The sequence below is a fragment of the Mobula hypostoma genome, chromosome 3 (genome assembly GCF_963921235.1).
Source record: "Mobula hypostoma chromosome 3, sMobHyp1.1, whole genome shotgun sequence".
Lineage (NCBI taxonomy): Eukaryota > Metazoa > Chordata > Chondrichthyes > Myliobatiformes > Myliobatidae > Mobula > Mobula hypostoma.
In genome coordinates, this window is record NC_086099.1 from 122,353,369 (window position 1) to 122,372,938 (window position 19,570).

Here is a 19,570-nt window from a genome sequence, read left to right on the forward strand (position 1 = left end):
TCAGCCTTATTTACATCTTTCCTGTAGGTAGGTGACCAGAACTGCACACAATACTCCAAATTCGGCTTCACCAATGTCTTATACAACTTCAACATAGCATCCCATCTCCTGTACTCAGTATGTTGATTTATGAAGGCCAATGCGCCAAAAGCTTTCTTCATGACCCTGTGACGCCACTTTCCATGAATTAGGACCTATATCCCCAGATATCTTTGTTCTACTACACTCCTCAGTGCCCTACGACTCATTGTGAAATACCTACCCTGGTTGGCCTTCTTAAAGTGCAACACCTTACGCTTGTCAGCATTAAATTCCATTTATTCTTGGTCCATTTTTTCAGCTCGCCCAGATCCTGCTGCAAGCTTTGATAATCTTCCTCGCTGTCCACTGCACCCCCAATCTTGGTGTCATCCACAAATTTGCTGATCCAGTTAACCACATTATCATCCAGATCATTGATATAGATGACAAATGACAATGGACCCAGCACCGATCCCTGCAGGCCTCCACTGGTCACAGGCCTCCAGACAGAGGCAATCATCTAGCTGGGAGAATCGTCTGGCTTCTCCCACAGAACCAATGTCTAATCCAATGTACTAGCTCATCATGAATGCTGAGCACTGAACCTTCCTGACCAACTTTCCATGCAGGTCAAATGCCTTGCAAGAAGTCCATGTAGACAACATCAACTGCCTTGGCTTCATCCACTTTCCTTAGAAAAACTCTGTGAGATTGGTTAGACAAGAACTACCACGCACAAAGCCATGCTGACTTATCTACTCAGTCCTTGTCTATCCAATTCCTTAGAACACTTTCCAATAACTTCCCCACTACGGATGTCAGGGTCACCGGCCTATAATTTCCCAGTTTATTCTTAGAGACATCCTTAAACAGTGGACCAATGTTAGCTATCTTCCAAACCTCCAGCTCCTCACCTGTGGCCAAGGATGTTTTAAGTATCTCTGCCAGGTCCCCTAAAATTTCTGCACTTGCCTCCCACAGGGTCCAAGGGAACACCTCAGCGGGCTCTGCAGATTTGTCCACCCTGGTCTACCTTAAGGCAGCAGACACCTGCTCCTCTATAATCTGTATAGTCCATGACCTTGCTGCTCCTTTGCCTCATTTCTATAGACTCTCTATCCATCTCCTGAGTAAATACAGATGAATAAAAATCTACTTAACATCTCCCCCATCTCCTTTGGCTCCATGCATAGATTACCGTTCTGATTGTCCAAGGATTGCTATCCTTTTGCTTTTAATGTATCTGCAGAAGCCCTTAGGATTCTCCTTGATCTTGTCTGCTTGATCAACCTCAGGCCTTCTTTTAGCTCTCCTGATTTCCTTCTTTAGTGTTCTGTTGCATTTTTGTTGCATAGGTTAGAAACAACACCTCATTGAGTGGTAGATGACTGATTGGCCTTTCTCTGGAAAGCAATGAGTGTCTGTGATGGACTCACTCACCAGGTGATTTGAGCGCTGCTTTTCACTGTTTCCCCAAGGCATGGAGATTGGAAATCAGTAGACTAGGCCTCCAGAACCTACCGGTTAAGTTGTATTCCCGAGTACCGGTGACCAATTGGACTCCAGTCAGTGTTGTCTGTTCACCAAGTAGACCGTGGTACACCTTATAGGTGATGTTGTCCGCGGGTGTGGACACCAATGAGTCCCACCTCAACAACACCGAGGAAGGTGTCGGCTTCAATATCTGGACACGCTGAGGGTCCCTGGGAACTGTTTAAAGAAAAGGAGGAGAATCATTGGCATTTCCCTAGAGCGAGGGGTTTAGATGGGGTGGAGTTTGTTAGGTGTATTCAGGAAGGTTTCCTGACGCAATATGTAGATAAACCTACAAGAGGAGAGGCTGTACTTGATTTGGTATTGGGAAATGAACCTGGTCAGGTGTCAGGTCTCTCAGTGGGAGAACATTTTGAAGATAGTGATCACAATTCTATCTCCTTTACCATAGCATTGGAGAGGGATAGGAACAGACAAGTTAGGAAAGCGTTTAATTGGAGTAAGGTAAAATATGAGGCTATCAGGCAGGAACTTGGAAACATAAATTGTGAACAGATGTTCTCAGGGAAATGTACAGAAGAAATGTGGCAAGTGTTCAGGGGATATTTGTGTGGAGTTCTGCATAGGTATGTTCCAATGAGACAGGGAAAGGATGGTAGGGTACAGGAACTGTGGTGTACAAAGGTAAATCTAGTCAAGAAGAAAAGAAAAGCTTATGGAAGGTTCAAAAAACAAGGTAATGATAGAGATCTAGAAGATCATAAGGCTCGCAGGAAGGAGCTTAAAAATGAAATTAGGAAAGCCAGAAGGGGCCATGAGAAGGCCTTAGCGGAGAGGATTAAGGAAAACCCCAAGGCATTCTACAAGTATGTGAAGAGCAAGAGGATAAGACATGAGAGAATAGGACCAATCAAGTGTGACAGTGGAAAAGTGTGTATGGAACTGGAGGAGAAAGCAGAGGTACTTATGGATACTTGGCTTCAGTATTCACTACGGAAAAGGATCTTGGTGAATGTAGGGATGCCTTACAGCAGACTGAAAAGCTTGAGAAAATAGATATTAAGAAAGAGGATGTACTGGAGCTTTTGGAAAGCATCAAGTTGGATAAGTCACTGGGACCGGATGAGATGTACCCCAGGCTACTGTGGAAGGCGAGGGAGGAGATTGCTGAGCCTCTGGCAATGATCTTTGCATCATCAGTGAGGACGGGAGAGGTTCTGGAGGATTGGAGGGTTGCAGATGTTGTTCCTTTATTCAAGAAAGGGAGTAGAGATCGCCCAGGAAATTATAGGCCAGTGAGTCTTACTTCAGTGGTCGGTAAGTTGATGAAGAAGATCCTGAGAGGCAGGATTTATGAAAATTTAGAGAGGCATGATGTGATTAGGAATAGTTAACATGGCTTTGTCAAAGGCAGGTCGTGCCTTACGAGCCTGATTGAATTTTTTGAGGATGTGACTAAACACATTGATGAAGGAAGAGTAGTAGATGTAGTGTATATGGATTTCAGCAAGGCATTTGATAAGCTACCTCATGCAAGGCTTATTGAGAAAGTAAGGAGGCATGGGATCCAAGAGGATATTGCTTTGTGGATCCAGAACTGGCTTGCCCATAGAAGGCAAAGAGTGGTTGTAGATGGGTCATATTTCTGCATGGAGGTAGTGACCAATGGTGTGCCTCAGGGTTCTGTTCTGGGACCCCTTCTCTTTGTGATTTTTATAAATGACCTGGATGAGGAAGTGGAGGGATGGATTAGTAAATTTGCTGATGACGCAAAGATTGGGATTGTTGTGGATAGTGTGGAGGGCTGTCAGTGGGACATCGATTGAATGCAAAACTGGGCTGAGAAGTGGCAGATGGAGTTCAATCCAGATAAGTGTGTGGTGGTTCATTTTGATAGGTCAAATATGATGGCAGAATAAAGTATTAATGGTAAGACTCTCGGCAGTGTGGAGGATCAGAGGGATCTTGGGGTCCGAGTCCATAGGACACTCAAAGCAGCTGCGCAGGTTGACTCTGTGGTTAAGAAAGCATATGGTGTATTGGCAACATACATCAAAGTTGCTGGTGAACGCAGCAGGCCAAGCAGCATCTATAGGAAGAGGCGCAGTCGACGTTTCAGGCCGAGACCCTTCGTCAGGACGTTGGCCTTCATCAATCATGGGACTGAGTTTAAGAGCTGAGAGGTAATGTTACAGCTATATAGGACCCTGGTCAGACCCCACTTGGAGTACTGTTCTCAGTTCTGATCACCTCACTACAGGAATGATGTGGAAGCTATAGAAAGGGCGCAGAGGAGATTTACAAGGACGGTGCCTGGATTGGGGAGCATGTCTTATGAGAATAGGTTGAGTGAACTTGGCTTTTTCTCCTTGGAGCGACACAGAATGAGAGGTGACCTGATTGATGTGGTTAAGATGATGAGAGGCATTGATCATGTGGATAGTCAAAGGCTTTTCCCAGGGCTGAAATGGCTAACACGAGAGGGCACAGTTTTAAGGTGCTTGGAAGCAGGTACAGAGGAGATGTCAAGGTAAGTTTTTTACTCAGAGAGTGGTGATTTGGTGGAATGAGCTGCCAGTGACGGTGGTGGAGGCGGATACGATAGGCTCTCTTAGGAGACTCCTGGACAGGTATATGGAGCTCAGAAAAATAGAGGGCTATGGGTAAACCTAAGTAATTTCTAAGGGAAGGACATGTTCAGTACAGCTTTGTGGGTTGAAGGGCCTGTATTGTGCTGTAGGTTTTCTATGTTTCTATGTTTCTGTCATATCGTCCCCGGCCTTGCGGTACCTAATAACCTGTTGTAATGTCCCTGGCCTCTCAGTACCCAATAATCTGTCGCAAAGTCCCTAACCTGACATAAAGTCCCTGGTCTCTCAGTACCCAATAATCTGTCGCAAAGTCCCTAACCTGACATAAAGTCCCTGGTCTCTCAGTACCCAATAATCTGTTGCAAAGTCCCTAACCTGACATAAAGTCCCTGGTCTCTCAGTACCCAATAATCTGTCGCAAAGTCCCTAACCTGACATAAAGTCCCTGTTCTCTCAGTACCCAATCATCTGTTGTAAGGTTCCCGGCTTCTCACCACCCAATTATGTGTCATAAGGTCTCCTCTATCTTGGTACCCAATAACAAGTTGAAAGGAGCTTTGTGCCAGCTAGCTGGAGTTCAACGTTGGAAACCGCACCATGAGAACAAACGACTGGCATGAGGGTACAACTGACATGGAGTGTGTCCGTAGCTTACAATGAGAGTAATGTCCACACCGCTCAGAGGGCGGGAGTCAATCTACCAGTATCAGTGTGGCGGTATCTGCTCCCTAGCTTACGGTCAGGGTGCAGGGTCCGTGACACATAGTCTGAGTCTGTAATGTACAGTCAGGGTGAGGGGGTCCGTAACGTACGATCAGGGTGAGGGGGTCCGTAATGTGAGGTCAGGGTGAGAGGGTCTGTAACGTGGGGTCAGGGTGAGGGGGTCTGTAACATGGGGTCAGGGTGAGAGGGTCTGTAATGTGGGGTCAGGGTGAGGGGGTCTGTAATGTGAGGTCAGGGTGAGGGGGTCTGTAACATGGGGTCAGGGTGAGGGGATCCGTAACGTACGGTCAGGGTGAGGGATCCGTAACACACACATCATCTGATTTGAAGGGCTTGTATCACATGTTCCTGGTGTCAGAGCCTACAGCAAATCGTCAGTGTGTGGAGCTGTTTGCCATATTGGGGCCTATAACCCACCGTATGGAAGCAGAATCACTCGCCGTCTCTCATTGTTCTCTGCACTGTCAGGATGCGATAGGCAAGTGGTCAGATAGAAGGATATATATTCTCAGGCTCCGGCGTGTGGGGGTGCAGCTCTGATCATCGGGGTGGTGTCTCCACCCCTCATCAGGGAATAAAGTAGATGTCCACAATATAGTGTCGGGGGGGGGGGCCTGGTCACTTTTATCAATACTGGGAGGGCTGTCTACATCATTCTGTGTGTTTCTGTGTGCATGAGTGTGTGTTTGCTTGTGAGTGTATCTGTGTGAATGTATGTGGATGACTGTGTGTGTGTGTGTGTGTGTGTGTGTGTGTGTGTGCATCTAGCTCAACAAGTGAGGTGCATAAGGTGCTTGTAAAGGTCCACAACATGCAGAAGGTTTTCATAGTTAGTGCACCATGTCCAGTGCAATATTTGTGTAAATCCTTCAGCCACTCCAAAATCGGGTGGATTTTGTGGAATTCCTGTTGGTGTGGCAACCACTCTTCTGCAGTATATCGGAATCGGAATCCGTTGTTCTGGACAGAGCTGTCCGAATGGAATTCCTGTTGGTGTGGCAGCCACTCACCTACAGTGTATCGGAATCGGAATCCGTTGTATTGCACAGAGCTGTCCGAATGGAAATGCACGTAGATCTGGAAACCAAAGGAGAAGGGGATTCGGAACGTCTGCCCACGCTTCAGGGTCCCGGTGAGAGTCTCTCGCACAGTCCTGGTGTCCAAGTGGTTCTGGACCCCGATGTTTACCCAGTCACGATCCTCCTCCAGGTGGAAGTCGTCCACGGTGATCACTACGGCTGGAGACCGGACACATGCTCAGCAAAGCACGTACTTCATAAGACAATTGTATAGGTGCCAATCAGCACAAGAGTTGCATTCGTTCCCACCCAACTCAACCTCTTTAGGTGACCTTAAGGACCTGTACTCGCTGGAGTTTAGAAGAATAAGGAGTGGTCTTACTGAAACCTAGTGAATATTGGTAGGCAACACACACAAAATGCTGGTGAACACAGCAGGCCAGGTAGCATCTATAGGAAGAGGGACTATATTCCATCTGGGTAGCTTCCAACCTGATGGCATGAACACTGATTTCTCTAACTTCCGCTAATGTCCCTCCTCCCCTTCTTACCCCATCCCTTATTTTATTTATTTATTCATTTATTGTTCCCTCCCGTTTTTCTCTCCCTGTTTCCCTCTCACAATAACTCCTTGCCTGCTCTCCATCTTCCTCTGGTGCTCCCCTCCCCCTTTCTTTTTCCCGTGTCTCCAGCCCTGTATCCCTTTTGCCAATTAACTTTCCAGCTCTTGGCTCCATCCCTCCCCCTCCTGTCTTCTCCTATCATTTCCGATCTCCTCTCCCCCTCCCTCTTTCAAATCTCTTACTATCTCTTCCTTCAGTTAGTCCTGACGAAGGGTCTCGACCTGAAACGTCGACTTACCTCTTCCTAGAGATGCTGCCTGGCCTGCTGCGTTCACCAGCATTTTGTGTGTGTTGTTTGAATTTCCAGCATCTGCAGATTTCCTCGTGTTTGAATATTGGTAAGTCTAGACAGAGAGGATGTGGAGAGGATGTATTCCATGGTGGGGGAGTCTAAGACCAGAGGGCACAGCCTCGGAATAGAGCGACATCCATTTCAAACGAGATGAGGAGGAATTTCTTTAGCCAGAGGCTGGTGAATCTGTGGAATTCATTGCCACAGGTGGCTGTGGAGGCCAAGTCATTGGGTATGTTTAAAGTGGAGGTTGATGGGCTTTTGATTAGTAAGGGGGTCAAAAGTTATGGGGAGAAGGTAGGAGAATGGGGTTGAGAGGGATAATAAATCAGCCATGATGGAATGGTAGAGCTGACTTGATGGGCCGAATGGCATAATTCTGCTCTGCCTTGTGGTCTTATGGACATGGTTGAGGACAAAAAAAAAGCATCCAGTGAGTGGAAGTTCTATGGTTGTAGACAGCTTGTTAATGAGAGGGGTCAGAGGAGAATGGCCAGACTGGTTCAAGCTGACAGGGAGGTGACAGTAACTCAAATACGCATACGTTACAACAGTGGTGTGCAGAAGACCCTTGAACTGGATGGGCCACAGCAGCAGAAGGTCACCGCTCCCTTTGTGTGTGTCGGAAGTACACAACGCAGCAGTTAGTCAAACACCACTCCGTTGAAACCGGGAGTCAGGAGACAGCGTCCAAACTCCAGGTGCGTTATTTGGGCAGCACTCACACATACAAATGAGTAAGAATAAAGAGATGATGATTTTGATGGTGCAGACATAAGAAAGACAACACGGGATTGCGGATACGTGCTCCAGGCCAACTGAACAACTCCACCAAAAAACAAAATGGCTGCCCCCAACATGGTCCTAGTACACTTCAGAATTGAAGTCAGCAGTGCTATCAAAATAAAAGTTGGCAGCTCTATATTTAAAAATAAAAGCCTGAACAAGGAACATACCCTTGTGGGCACTTTATTTAGTGCAGGAGGCACCTAATAAAGTGGCCACTGAGTGTAGGGTGTAGGTGAGAACTGAGTTGGAGAGAAGAGTGATGGCAATATGGGCAGAAAAGGGGTGGGGTCTGTATGGGATTGATGGGCCAAAGGGCCTGTTTCTACGCCGCGTTTCCCTGTGACTGCCTGAGCCCATGGGTCGGCCCCAAAACTGGGTCCACGTGGCACCCCTGAAGAATTTCAATCCTATGCAGATGTAGCCATCTGACGTCTGTCTGCCGTCTCTCTCTGACACTACCTCAGTTCAGTCCTTTCCACCCTCACTCTGTGCTAATCCACCTGTCCCCCTTCTCTCCCTGTGACTGGATCCTCGACTTCCAATTCAGGGGAAGCACGGACTGGAAATGACATCTCACTGCGGGGATAACTTCACTCGTAGCCCCCTCACTAAACTGTTTCCACAACCTGTGATCTCATTTTCAAGGACTCCTCATCACGTTCACAATATTTATTATTTATTTATTTATTATTATTTCTCCCCCCACTACTTTTTTGCATTTGCACAGTTTGTTGTTTTTTGCACATTGGTTGGTTTGTCTGTCCTGTTGGGCGGGGTCTTTCATTGATTCTATTGTGTTTCTTGTATTTACTGTGAATGCCCGCAAGAAAATGAAACTCAGGGTACATGATGACATGTATGTACTTTGATAATAAACTTACTTTGAAGTTTGAAACCTCTCCATTCCTGAGTCCATTGAATCATACAGCACAGAAGCTGGCCCTTTGGCCCATCAAGTCTGTGCTGACCATCTAGCATAATTATTTTGTTTCACTCTCTTCACATTCCATCAGCCCTCCTCCTAATTCTACTAGCCAGCTACACACTAGGGCCAATTCACAGCCGATAGCTCACCTACCGAGCCTCGGGTCTTTGGGATGTGGGAGGGAACTGGAGCAAACACATGGGAGGAAGCTGTTGGATTAGAGAGTAAAATTGTTATTTTTCCCACAGTTTAACCTTTCCTGTGCTTGCTTACGGGTGTTATTGGTGTGTCCAAGGAGGGTTAGCATCTCTGGTGAAGGAGCTTGTCGTGTCCATTCTGGGCCGCTCACATGCCTTTGGGCCCCTGTGGACTCTCAGCTCTCATAAACATGAGAAATTCTGCGGATGCTGGAAATCCAGTGCAACACACGTAAAAATGCTAGAGGAGCTCAGCAGATCAGGCGTGGCTCCAAGTAACTGTTTCATGTGACAGTGGCCACACCGCGGTACACCACTTCAACAGGCAGGCTAGACCAGGTGAGGGTAGCCGGTGGCCTCATACCCTGGTGAGACAGGGACATGCCTGTCCTAGTCAACTGGGTGGATGAGATCTACATGAGAGCCAACGGCCCAGAAAGTGCTACTGCAATGCTCGGTGGAGAGCGAAGGGCATGACGAGACACCGAAGATGTCATGGTCGTCCACTGCAACCAAGGAAGACTTCAGTTGTGATGCTTGTTCATACCACTGGACCTGGTCGAGAGGGTGGAACTGCTTTTCCACTTTAAAAACTTCCTGTCATTGTGGTCATGGCAGACAACCACCACCACATTCTTGCATACATTTCTGACCAAACATGAGAATGGAGAAGAAATGTGATCCATGTGACTTTGGCCGTGGAATGATTGTTGGTGCCAGATGGGATGGTTTGAGTATCTGAGGAACTCCAATATCTAATGAAGTGTCTATTGAGTGTATATGTGTGTAATTGTGGTATATTGTTCGGTAACTATAGTAGAGCTGAGACTGTATTTTTCTAGAAGTTTCTCTACATCTGTGTCATGCTTCTGAACCTGATAATTTCATTAAAGATTAGTTTTATTTGTCATGTGTAAATCAAAACATACGTATGGTTTGCGTCAATGATCAACACAGACTGTGGATGGCCACGTTAATGGGGCTACATTATAGGCCACCCACCGAACAGTCCGCCGGAATTAGAGGAACAAATTTGTAGAGAGCTCGCAGATGGTTGTTATGGTTATGGTAGGTAGGTAACTCTCCACATATAGACTGGGACTCCCATACTGTCAAAGGACTGGATGGTATAGAGTTATGAAATGTGTTTAGGAAAGTTTCCTGAATCAATCTGCAGAAGTCCCAACGTGAGAGTTTGCAATACTTGATCTGCTGTGAGTGAGGGAATGAGACAGGTCAGGTGACAGAGGTTTGTGTCGGGGAACACTTAGCAACTACTGACCACTATGCCATTAGTTTTAAAGTAAATATGCAACTGGAGAAAGGTCAGTTTTGATGGCATCAGAAAGGTCTGGAAAGTGTGGATATGGACAGGCCAGTTTCTGGAAAAGGTGTACTTGGTAAGTGGGAGGCCTTCAAAAGTGAAATTTTGAGAGTACAAAAGCTTGTGTGTGACTATCAGAATAAAAGGCAAATATAACAAGTGTAGGGAACCTTGGTTACAAGAGATCTGGAGGCCCTGCTTAAGGAAAATACAGGAGGTATACTCCAGTAGGAATAAATGAGGTGCTAGTAGAGTATAAGAAATGCAAGAGAGCACTTAAGAAAGAAATCAGGAGGATGAAAAGAAGTTGCTCTAGCAGACAAGGTGAAGGAGAATCCTAAGGGATTCCACAGATATATGAAGAGCAAAAGGGTTGCAAGGGACAAAACTGGTTCTCTGGAAGACCAGAATGGTAATCTACGCAGGGAGCCCAAAGAAATGGGGGAGATGGTAAATAATTTTTTTGTATTGTTTTTACTCAGGAGAACGATGCAGAGTCTATAGAAGTAAGGCAAAGCAGCATCGGCTTCTATATGGATTATAGAGAAGGAGGTTGAATTGAATTGACTTTATTACATTCTTCACATACATGAGGAGTAAAATCATTACATTACGTCCCCATCTAAATGTGCAATCATAGTAATTTATAATAATTTATGAGATAGAACAGTCAATGTAATATAGAGTACATTCAAATCAGCGTGAGTTCATCAGTCTGATGGCCTGGTGGAAGAAGCTGTCTCGGAGCCTGTTGGTCCTGGCTTTTATGCTGCGGTACCGCTTCCCAGATGGTAGCAGCTGGAATAGATCGTGGAGCTTGCTGTTTTGTAATAAATTCCCCAGGGCCTGACAAGTGTTCCCTCGGACCCAGGAGAGGCAAGTGCCGGGGCCCCAGCAACGATATTTAAATCATCATTAATGACAGGAGAAGTACCACATAGCTGGGGATTGCCAAAGCTGTTCTGCTGTTAAAGGAAAGCTCTAAACAGAAACCAGGAATTATAGGCTGGTGAGTCTGACATCACCAGTGGGAAAGTTATTGGAAGGTATTCTAAGGGACCCGATATATAAGTATTTGGATAGACAGGGACTGATCAGGGATAGTCAAGATGGCTTCGTTCATGGTGGGTCATCTCTAACTAATCTTAGAGGAAGTTACCAGGAAAATGTATGAAGACAAGGCAGTGGATGTTGTCGACATGGATGTTTGACAAAGACTCGCATGGGAGGTTGGTTGATAAGTTTTAGTGGCTTGGCATTCAGGATGAGGTAGTAAATTGGATTAGACATTGGCTTTGTGGGAGAAGCCATGGAGTGGTAGAAGGTGGCTGCCTCTCTGACTAGAGGCCTGTGACTAGTGGTGTGCCTCAGGGATCAGTACTGGGTGCATTGTTCTTTGTCATCTATATCAACAATCTGGATGATAATGTGGTTAACTGGATCAGCATATTTGTGGATAACACCAAGATTGGACAGTGAGGAAGTTTATCATGACTTGCAGTGGGATTTGGACCAGCTGGAAAAATGGGCAGAAAAATGGCAGATGGAATTTATTGCAGACAAGTGCGAGGTGTTGCACTTTGGTAGACCAACCAGGATAGGTCTTACACAGTGAATGGTAGTACACTGAGGAGTGTGGTAGAACAAAGGGATATGGGAATACAGGGCTATAATTCATAGAAAGTGGTGTCACAGGAAGACAGGGTTGTAAAGAAAACTGTTGGCACATTGGCCTTCATAAATAAAAGTATTGAGTAAAGGAGATGGGATGTTATATTGGTTGTATAAGATGTTGGTGAGGCCTAATTTGAAGTATTGTCTGCAATTTTGGTCACCTACCTTCAGGTAAGATGTAAATAAGGTTGAAAGAATACAGAGAAAATTTGCAAGAATATTGCAGGGTTTGGAGGACCTGAATTATAAGGAAAGATTGAATATGTCAGGAGATTATCCCTTAAAACATAGAACAGCTTTATAGAGTGGGTGTTAGAGGAGCGGGTGACAGAGTAGAGGGAGACAGAGTGGGTGGGCTTTGGCTCAACAGGGCTTCGGCGATAATGGTTTGAGGAGAGGTAGGTTATCTGTGTAGAATACAGACAGGAAGTATATGTGTGAGGTTGGTGTCCTGTGCTCGGTGTCAGATGTGGGAGGTCCTGGAGGCTCCCAGCCTCCCGGATGACCACATCTGCACCAGGTGCGTTGAGCTGCAGCTCCTTAGGGAACTGGAGATGCAACTCGATGATCTTCGTCTGCTCAGAGAGAGTGAGGAGGTGATAGATAGGAGCTGTAGGCAGGTAGTCACACTGGGACCTGGGGAGACAGAGAAGTGGGTAACAGTCAGGAGAGGGAAGGGCAGGAGTCAGATACTAGAGAGTACCCCTGTGGCTGTCCCCCTGAACAATAAGTACTCCTGTTTGAGTACTGTTGGGGTAGACAGCCTAACTGGGGGAAGCAACAGTGGTCACACCTCTGGCACGGAGTCTGGCTTTGTGGCTCAGAAGGGTAGGGAAAGGAAGAGGATGGCAGCAGTGATAGAGAACTCTATAGTTACGGGGTCAGACAGGTGATTCTGTGGATGCAGGAAAGAAACTCAGATGGTAGTTTGCCTCCCAGGTACCAGGGTCCAGGATGTTTCTGATCGCGTCCACGATATCCTGAAGTGGGAAGGAGAACAGCCAGAGGTCGTGGTACATATTAGTACCAATGACATAGGTAGGAAAAGGGAGGAGGTCCTGAAAACAGACTACAGGGAGTTAGGAAGGAAGTTGAGAAACAGGACCTCAAAGGTAGTAATGTCGGGATTACTCCTTGCGCCACGTGACAGTGAGTACAGGAATAGAATGAGGTGGAGGATAACTGAGTGGCTGAGGGATTGGAGCAGAGGGCAGGGATTCAGAATTCTGGATCATTGGGACCTCTTTTGGGGCAGGTTTGACCTGTACAAAAAGGATGGGTTGCACTTGAATCTGAGGGAGATCAATATCCTGGCAGGAGGTTCGCAAGGGCTTTTGGGGAGAGTTTAAACTAGAATTGCTGGGGGGTGGGAACTGAACTGAAGTGACAGAGGAAGAGGCGGTTGGCTCACAAATAGAGAAAGTTTGGAGACAGTGTGAGAGGGAGGAAAGGCAGGTGATAGAGAAGGGACATGCTCAGACTGATGGTTTGAGATGTGTCTATTTTAACGCGAGGAGTATCACGAATAAAGCGGATGAGCTTAGAGCATGGATCAACACTTGGAGCTATGATGTTGTGGCCATTACAGAGACTTGGATGGCTCAGGGGCAGGAATGGTTACTTTCATTGCCAGGCTTTAGATGTTTCAGAAATTACAGGGAGGGAAGCAAAAGGGGTGGGGGCATGGCACTGTTGATCAGAGATAGTGTCACGGCTGCAGAAAAGGAGGAAGTTATGGAGGGATTGTCTACGTTGTATCCCTGTGGGTAGAAGCTAGGAACAAGAAGGGGTCAATAACTCCACTGGGTGTTTTTCATAGACCACCCAATAATGGGGACATCAAGGAGCAGATAGGGAGACAGATCCTGGAAGGGTGTGATAATAACAGGGTTGTTATAGTGGGAGATCTTTAATTTCCCAAATATCGATTGGTATCTCCCTAGAGCAAGGGGTTTAGATGAGGTGGAGTTTGTTAGGTATGTTCAGAAAGGTTTCCTGATACAATATGTAGATAAGCCTACAAGAGGAGAGGCTGTACTTGATCTGGTATTGAGAAATGAACCTTGTCAGGTGTCATATCTCTCAGTGGGAGAGCATTTTGGAGATAGTGATCACAATTCTATCTCCTTTTCCATAGAATTGGAGAGGGATAGGAACAGACAAGTTAGGGAAATGTTTAATTGGAGTAAGTGGAGATATGAGGCTAGCAGGCAGGAACTTGGAAGCATAAATTGAAACAGATGTTCTCAGGGAAACGTAAGGAAGAAATGTGGCAAATGTTCAGGGAATATTTGCGTGGCGTTCTGCATAGGTATGTTCCAATGAAACGGAAAGGACGGTAGGATACAGGAACCATAGTGTACAAAGGCTGTTGTAAATCTGGTCAAGAAGGAGCTTACAAAAGGTTCAAAAAACTAGGTAATGATAGAGATCTAAAAGATTATAAGGCTAGCAGGAAGGAGCTTAAGAATGAAAATAGGAGAGCCAGAAGGGGCCATGAGAAGGCCTTGGTAATGTTGCAGATATATAGGACCCTGGTCAGACCCCTGTTGGAGTACTGTGCTCAGTTCTGGTCGCCTCACTACAGGAAAGATGTAGAAACCATAGAAAGGATGCAGAGAAGATTTACAAGGATTTTGCCTGGATTGGGGAGCATGCCTTATGAGAATAGGTTGAGTGAACTCAGCCTTTTCTCCTTGGGGCGGCGGAGGATAAAAAGTGACCTGATCGAGGTGTATAAGATAATGAGAGACATTGATCGTGTGGATAGTTAGAGGCTTTTTCCCAGGGCTGAAATAGCTAACACGAGAGGGCACAGTTTTAAGGTGCTTGGAAGCAAGTAAAGAGGAGATGTCAGGGGTAAGTTTTTTACGCAGAGAGTGGTGAGTGCGTGAACTGGGCTGCCGGCGACGGTGGTGGAGGCGGATACGATAGGGTCTTTTAAGAGATTCCCGGACAGGTACATGGAGCTCAGAAAAATAGAGGGCTACGGGCAATCCTAGGTAATTTCTGAGGTTGGAACATGTTTGGCACAGTTTTGTGGGCCGAAGGGCTTGTATTGTGCTGTAGGTTTTCTATGTTTCTATGTTTCTAAGACTGGGAGGAGATTTGACTGAGGTATTCAAAATTATGTCGAGTATAGATAGGGAAAATGCAAGCAGGTTTTTTTCACTGAGGTTGGGTGGAATTACAACCAGAGGTCATGGGTTAAGGAGGAAAGGTGAGAAGTTTAAAGGGAACATGAGGGAAAACCTCTTCACTCAGAGGATTGTGAGAGTGTGGTGCATGTGAGCTCAATTTCAACATTTAAGAGTAGCTTGAATATGTACATGGACAGTAGGAATAGGAGGTCTATTGTCCTGGTGCAGGTTGATGGGAATAGGCCGTTTAAATGGCTTCAGCATGACTAGATGGGCTGAAGGGCCTGTTTCTGTGCTGTACTTCTGTATGACTCTATGAGCTGGGGGCAGCCCACAAGTGTCATTATGTTTCTGGCACCAACATAGCACACCCATAACTTCCTAACCCTTACTAACACATATGTCTTTGGACTATGGGAGGAAACCAGAGCACCCGGAGGAAACCCACACAGTTACAGGGAGAACGTACAAACTCCTTACAGACAGCAGTGGGAATTGAACCCTGATCTACAGCCGGCAGTGTAATAGCATTACAGCAACCGCCCTGATACCATACTGAGTGTCCTCTATCATAGGCCAATTCTGATCACTGGAATGTCCTTTCTCTCTCTCGTGAGCAAGTGGGCTGTTGCAGTTGAGATTACCTGCTCATCGAAAGCTACTCCCCTGTGCAAGCGAGGGATTGGCCTGTTGAAGGAGCATTGCAGCCTCTCATGGGCGGCCATTTAGCTGATGACGTCATGGTGCAGGTAAAGTGTAAAATCCGGGGGACGCGCGGAAAACACGTGGTCTCTGTCGTTTCGGGCACACGCTGTACTGTGTTGCAGTGAGAAAGGATCCGAGCGCATACTTTAAATAAATATTTGTAACTGAGTGTAATAGTTACCGAATGCTTAGTGTCTGTCTTGTCCTGTCAATAAACAGTTAACATACTTACCAGTAGTGAGTGTCCTCTGTATCCACTCATCGAACGCACCAAACCAAATTTCACACAATTGTGTAAGTCTACCACAACTTCCTAATTCTCATCTATATCCTGTCTTTCTTTGTGCTTTGTTCTCTCTCACTTTCTCACAGGAAAGTAAATTGGTTAACGTTATCAATCACACTGTTAGGAAGAATGAATAAAAGGTCTATCATTAAAAGACTTACGCCTTATTGGTGACTTCTGAAGAATCTCTTGATCGATGTCACCGGGTCGAACAAAATCCAGAAGGGAGTTCAGGAGGAGAACATGCAAACTCCACAAAGACAGTGGCTGAAACGCAGGGTTCTGCACCTGTGAGCCAGTGGCAATATTTACAGCACCACTCTCATCCTGTACCTACAACATCACTGGGTCACCCTGTACCTGACAGTCTGTCACCCGGTACCCATCACTGTGACACCCTGTATCCATCACTGTGACACCCTGTATCCATCACTGTGACACCCTGTATCTTTCACTGTGGCACCCTGTACCCATCACTGTGACACCCTTTACTCCAGTTAAGGCAAAACTATGGATTTATACACACACAAAAAAATGCTGAAGGAGAGGCCCTGAGCCAAAACAAAGAAGTTTGTTCATCTCCATGGCTGCTGCCTGACCTGCTGAGCTCCTGCAGCATTTTGTGTTTTTACCCTGGGTATCCAGCATCTGCCGAATATCCCCTGTATATGTATTTATTGATCTAGAGACGCAGCGAGGAGTCTGGCTTCCTGGCCCTTCCAGCCACACCCCCACCACCCTGAACAACCCCGAGTGATTCCTAACCCAATGACAGGACAACTTACAATGACCTGCCCTGTGGGATCAAACTGGAGGATGGGGAGAGAGCCTATGCATTCTACAGGGAGAACGCACAGAGACTCCTTACAGAGCAGCGCCGGAATTAAACTCCAAGCTCCGGCGCTCTGAGCTGTAATAGTGCCTCGTTTACCACTGGACTGCCATGGTGCCCTTCTGAATTCAATATAGATCTCTTCATATAGATTTATAGTGACTTCTTTGCTTGTTCACTGCCCACGTTGACCAAATCAACCGTGGTAGCGTAGCAGCCATGGCCGTTAAAGCTCTACCCCCGCACCCTCTGTTAGGAGTTCGTATGTCCTCCCCGGAACTGCGTGAGTTTCCTACGGGTGCTCTGGTTTCCTCTTGCAATCTAAAGACGTACCGGTTGGTAGGCTAAATGGTCTTTGTGAATTGTCCCGTGATTAGGTTAGCGTTAAATCAGGGGGTTGCGTGGTTCGAAGGGCTGGAAGGCTTGTTCTGCACCCTGCCTCCAAGTAAATGAAAAAACTGCTAAAATCTTGAACAGCTGGAATTTGTGTCACTGTTGCTATGGCGTACAACAAAGAGAAGTGGTTTGCCTGTTACACGTACTCACCATCTACACTGATGTTAGTGGTCAGCTTGAGGAACCAGTAGACGCCCCGATTGGCTGGGTAGGTGCTTGGGTAGTTGGGGCTCTGGATGATCGCTGATTGGTAGGAACATTGACTGTCAGGCAAGCACAAGGGGACTAGGAGGGTAAACATAGCCAGTTAGAACAGGAACCATTGCAGTAATATTTGTCAATAACCTGACATCAAACACAGACCGTTTCTCCCACCCATGCCTGCCCTGCTGTTAAATAACTTCGTGGCGAATCTGACCTTAGCCAAATTCCAATCTACCTGTGGTGACCCTTCACCTCATTTGTCATCAGGTCATAAAGCACTGCAGCACTGAAACATCTAGTCTGTGATGAACTATTAACCTGCCTAGACCCATTGACCTGCACACGGACCATAGCCCATCATATGTCTATCCAAATTTCTCTTCAACGCTGAAATCAAAATCGCATCCACCACCTGTGCAGGCAGCTCGTTCCACACTCTCACCACCCTCTGAGTGAAGAAGTTTCCCTCATGTTCCTCTTAAATATTTCACCTTTCACTCTTAATCTAGTCTCACCCAACCTCAGTGGAAAAAAGCCTGCTTGCATTTACCCTATCTATACTCCTCATAATTTTGTAAGCCTTTATTAAATCTCCCCTGAATCTCTTACGCTCCAGGGAGTAAAGTCCTAACCTGTTGAATCTTTCCCTATAACTCAGGTCCTCAAGTCCCAGCAACTTCCTTGTAAATTTTCTCTGTACACTTTCAATCTTAGTTACATCTTTCCTGTAGTTAGATGACCAAAACTGCACACAGTACTCTAAATTAGACCTCAACAACATCTCATACAACTTCAACATAACGTCCCAAATCCAGTACTCAATACTTTGATCTGTGAAGGCCACAAAAGTTCTCCTTGTGATCCCACCTACCTATGACGCCACTTTCAGGCAATTATGCATCTGTATTCCCAGATCCCTCTGTTGTACTGCACTCCTCAGTTCACTGTGTGAGTCCTAACTGCTTTGTCCCCCAGAGTGCAACACTTCACACTTGTCCACATCACATTCCATCTGTCATTTTTCAGCCTATCCTCCCCTAGCCTGAAAAACACTCAAAGACTCTGCACCCACCCCCATTTATAAAAGGGAATTACAAAGACTCACTGTTCTCAGAGAAACAGGGAGAAATCTTCTGCCCGTGCAACCTGTCAAGACCTTTCAGGGCATTTATCAAACTCAAAGTAAATTTATTCTGAAAGCTCGTAAGGTACATGTCACCACATTCTGCCTTGAGGTTCAGTTTCTCGTAGGCCTTTACAGGAAAATAAAGAACTACAACTGGATTTATGAAAAACTATACATAAAGACCATAAGGCATAGGAGCAGAACTGGGCCACTTGGCTGATCAGGTCTGCTCCACCATTCCACCATGGCTGATTTATTATCCCTCTGAATACCATTCTCCTGCCTTCTCTCCATAAGCTCTGACACTCTTACTAATTGAGAACCTATCAACTTCTGCTTTGAACAAATCCAGTGACTTTGCCTTCACAGCCAGCTGTTGCACTGAATTTCACAGATTCACCACCCTCCAGCTAAAGAAATTACTTCTAATTTCCGTTAACATTGACTATATCACAGTACAGGCCCTTCAGCTCACGACGCTGTGCTGGCTTTTTAAACTACTCTAAGATCAATCTAACCCTTCCCTCCTACATAGCCCTCCATTGTTCCATTGTAAAGGGATATCCTTGTATTCTGATTGTGGTGAAGTGCTCTGCGTTTCTATGACTCTGTACTGAACAGTAAGTGACAGCAAAACATGGCCTGGGAATGTGCACAGTTCTTTGATTTAAAATGCTGAGATATATGTTCCTACCTGTACAGTTCTGGACATCTTGATTCTCAACTGAGTCTCCATCGAAGCCCCTGTACACAGGCTGACGGATCTTCACACCAGTGACACCTATCAGAAGGTTAGAGGTGACTGCAGAACTATGTACAGCACAGCACCACATGCCAACACAGACTGGGAGCTGATTTATGACTTTCCAAACAGGATTTGATGGTCAAACATGTACCATTCCTGGGTGTCAACATCACTGAAGATCCAGTCCAGGCCCAACATATTGATGCAATTGTGGAGAATCACAGTGGCTATAGTTCATTAGGAGGCTGAGGAGGCTCTCAAGCTCTGCCCTAGGTATACCCAACAACCTGGTCTTCACAGCTGCTATTTATTTATTCCACCAAAGTGAATGACCATACACTTTCCAACATTGTATTTCATTTGCCACTTCTTTGCCCATTCCCTTAAACTATCTAAGTCTCTCTGCAGGCTCTCTGTTTCCTCAACACTACCCGCTCCTCCACCTATCCTTGTATCATCAGCAA

General features: G+C 46.0%; 1 protein-coding gene across 1 annotated transcript in view; it reads right to left on the reverse strand.

Moving 5' to 3' along the window:
- Positions 1-19,570, reverse strand: part of LOC134343732 (uncharacterized) — an 86,816-nt gene that overhangs the window by 44,424 nt on the left and 22,822 nt on the right. The window contains exons 4-7 of the mRNA XM_063042482.1: positions 19,056-19,142; positions 17,182-17,316; positions 5,840-6,067; positions 1,543-1,731 (exon numbers count right to left, since the gene is read on the reverse strand). Coding sequence (XP_062898552.1) covers positions 1,543-1,731; positions 5,840-6,067; positions 17,182-17,316; positions 19,056-19,142 — 639 coding nt within the window. The remainder of the gene's footprint in view (positions 1-1,542; positions 1,732-5,839; positions 6,068-17,181; positions 17,317-19,055; positions 19,143-19,570) is intronic.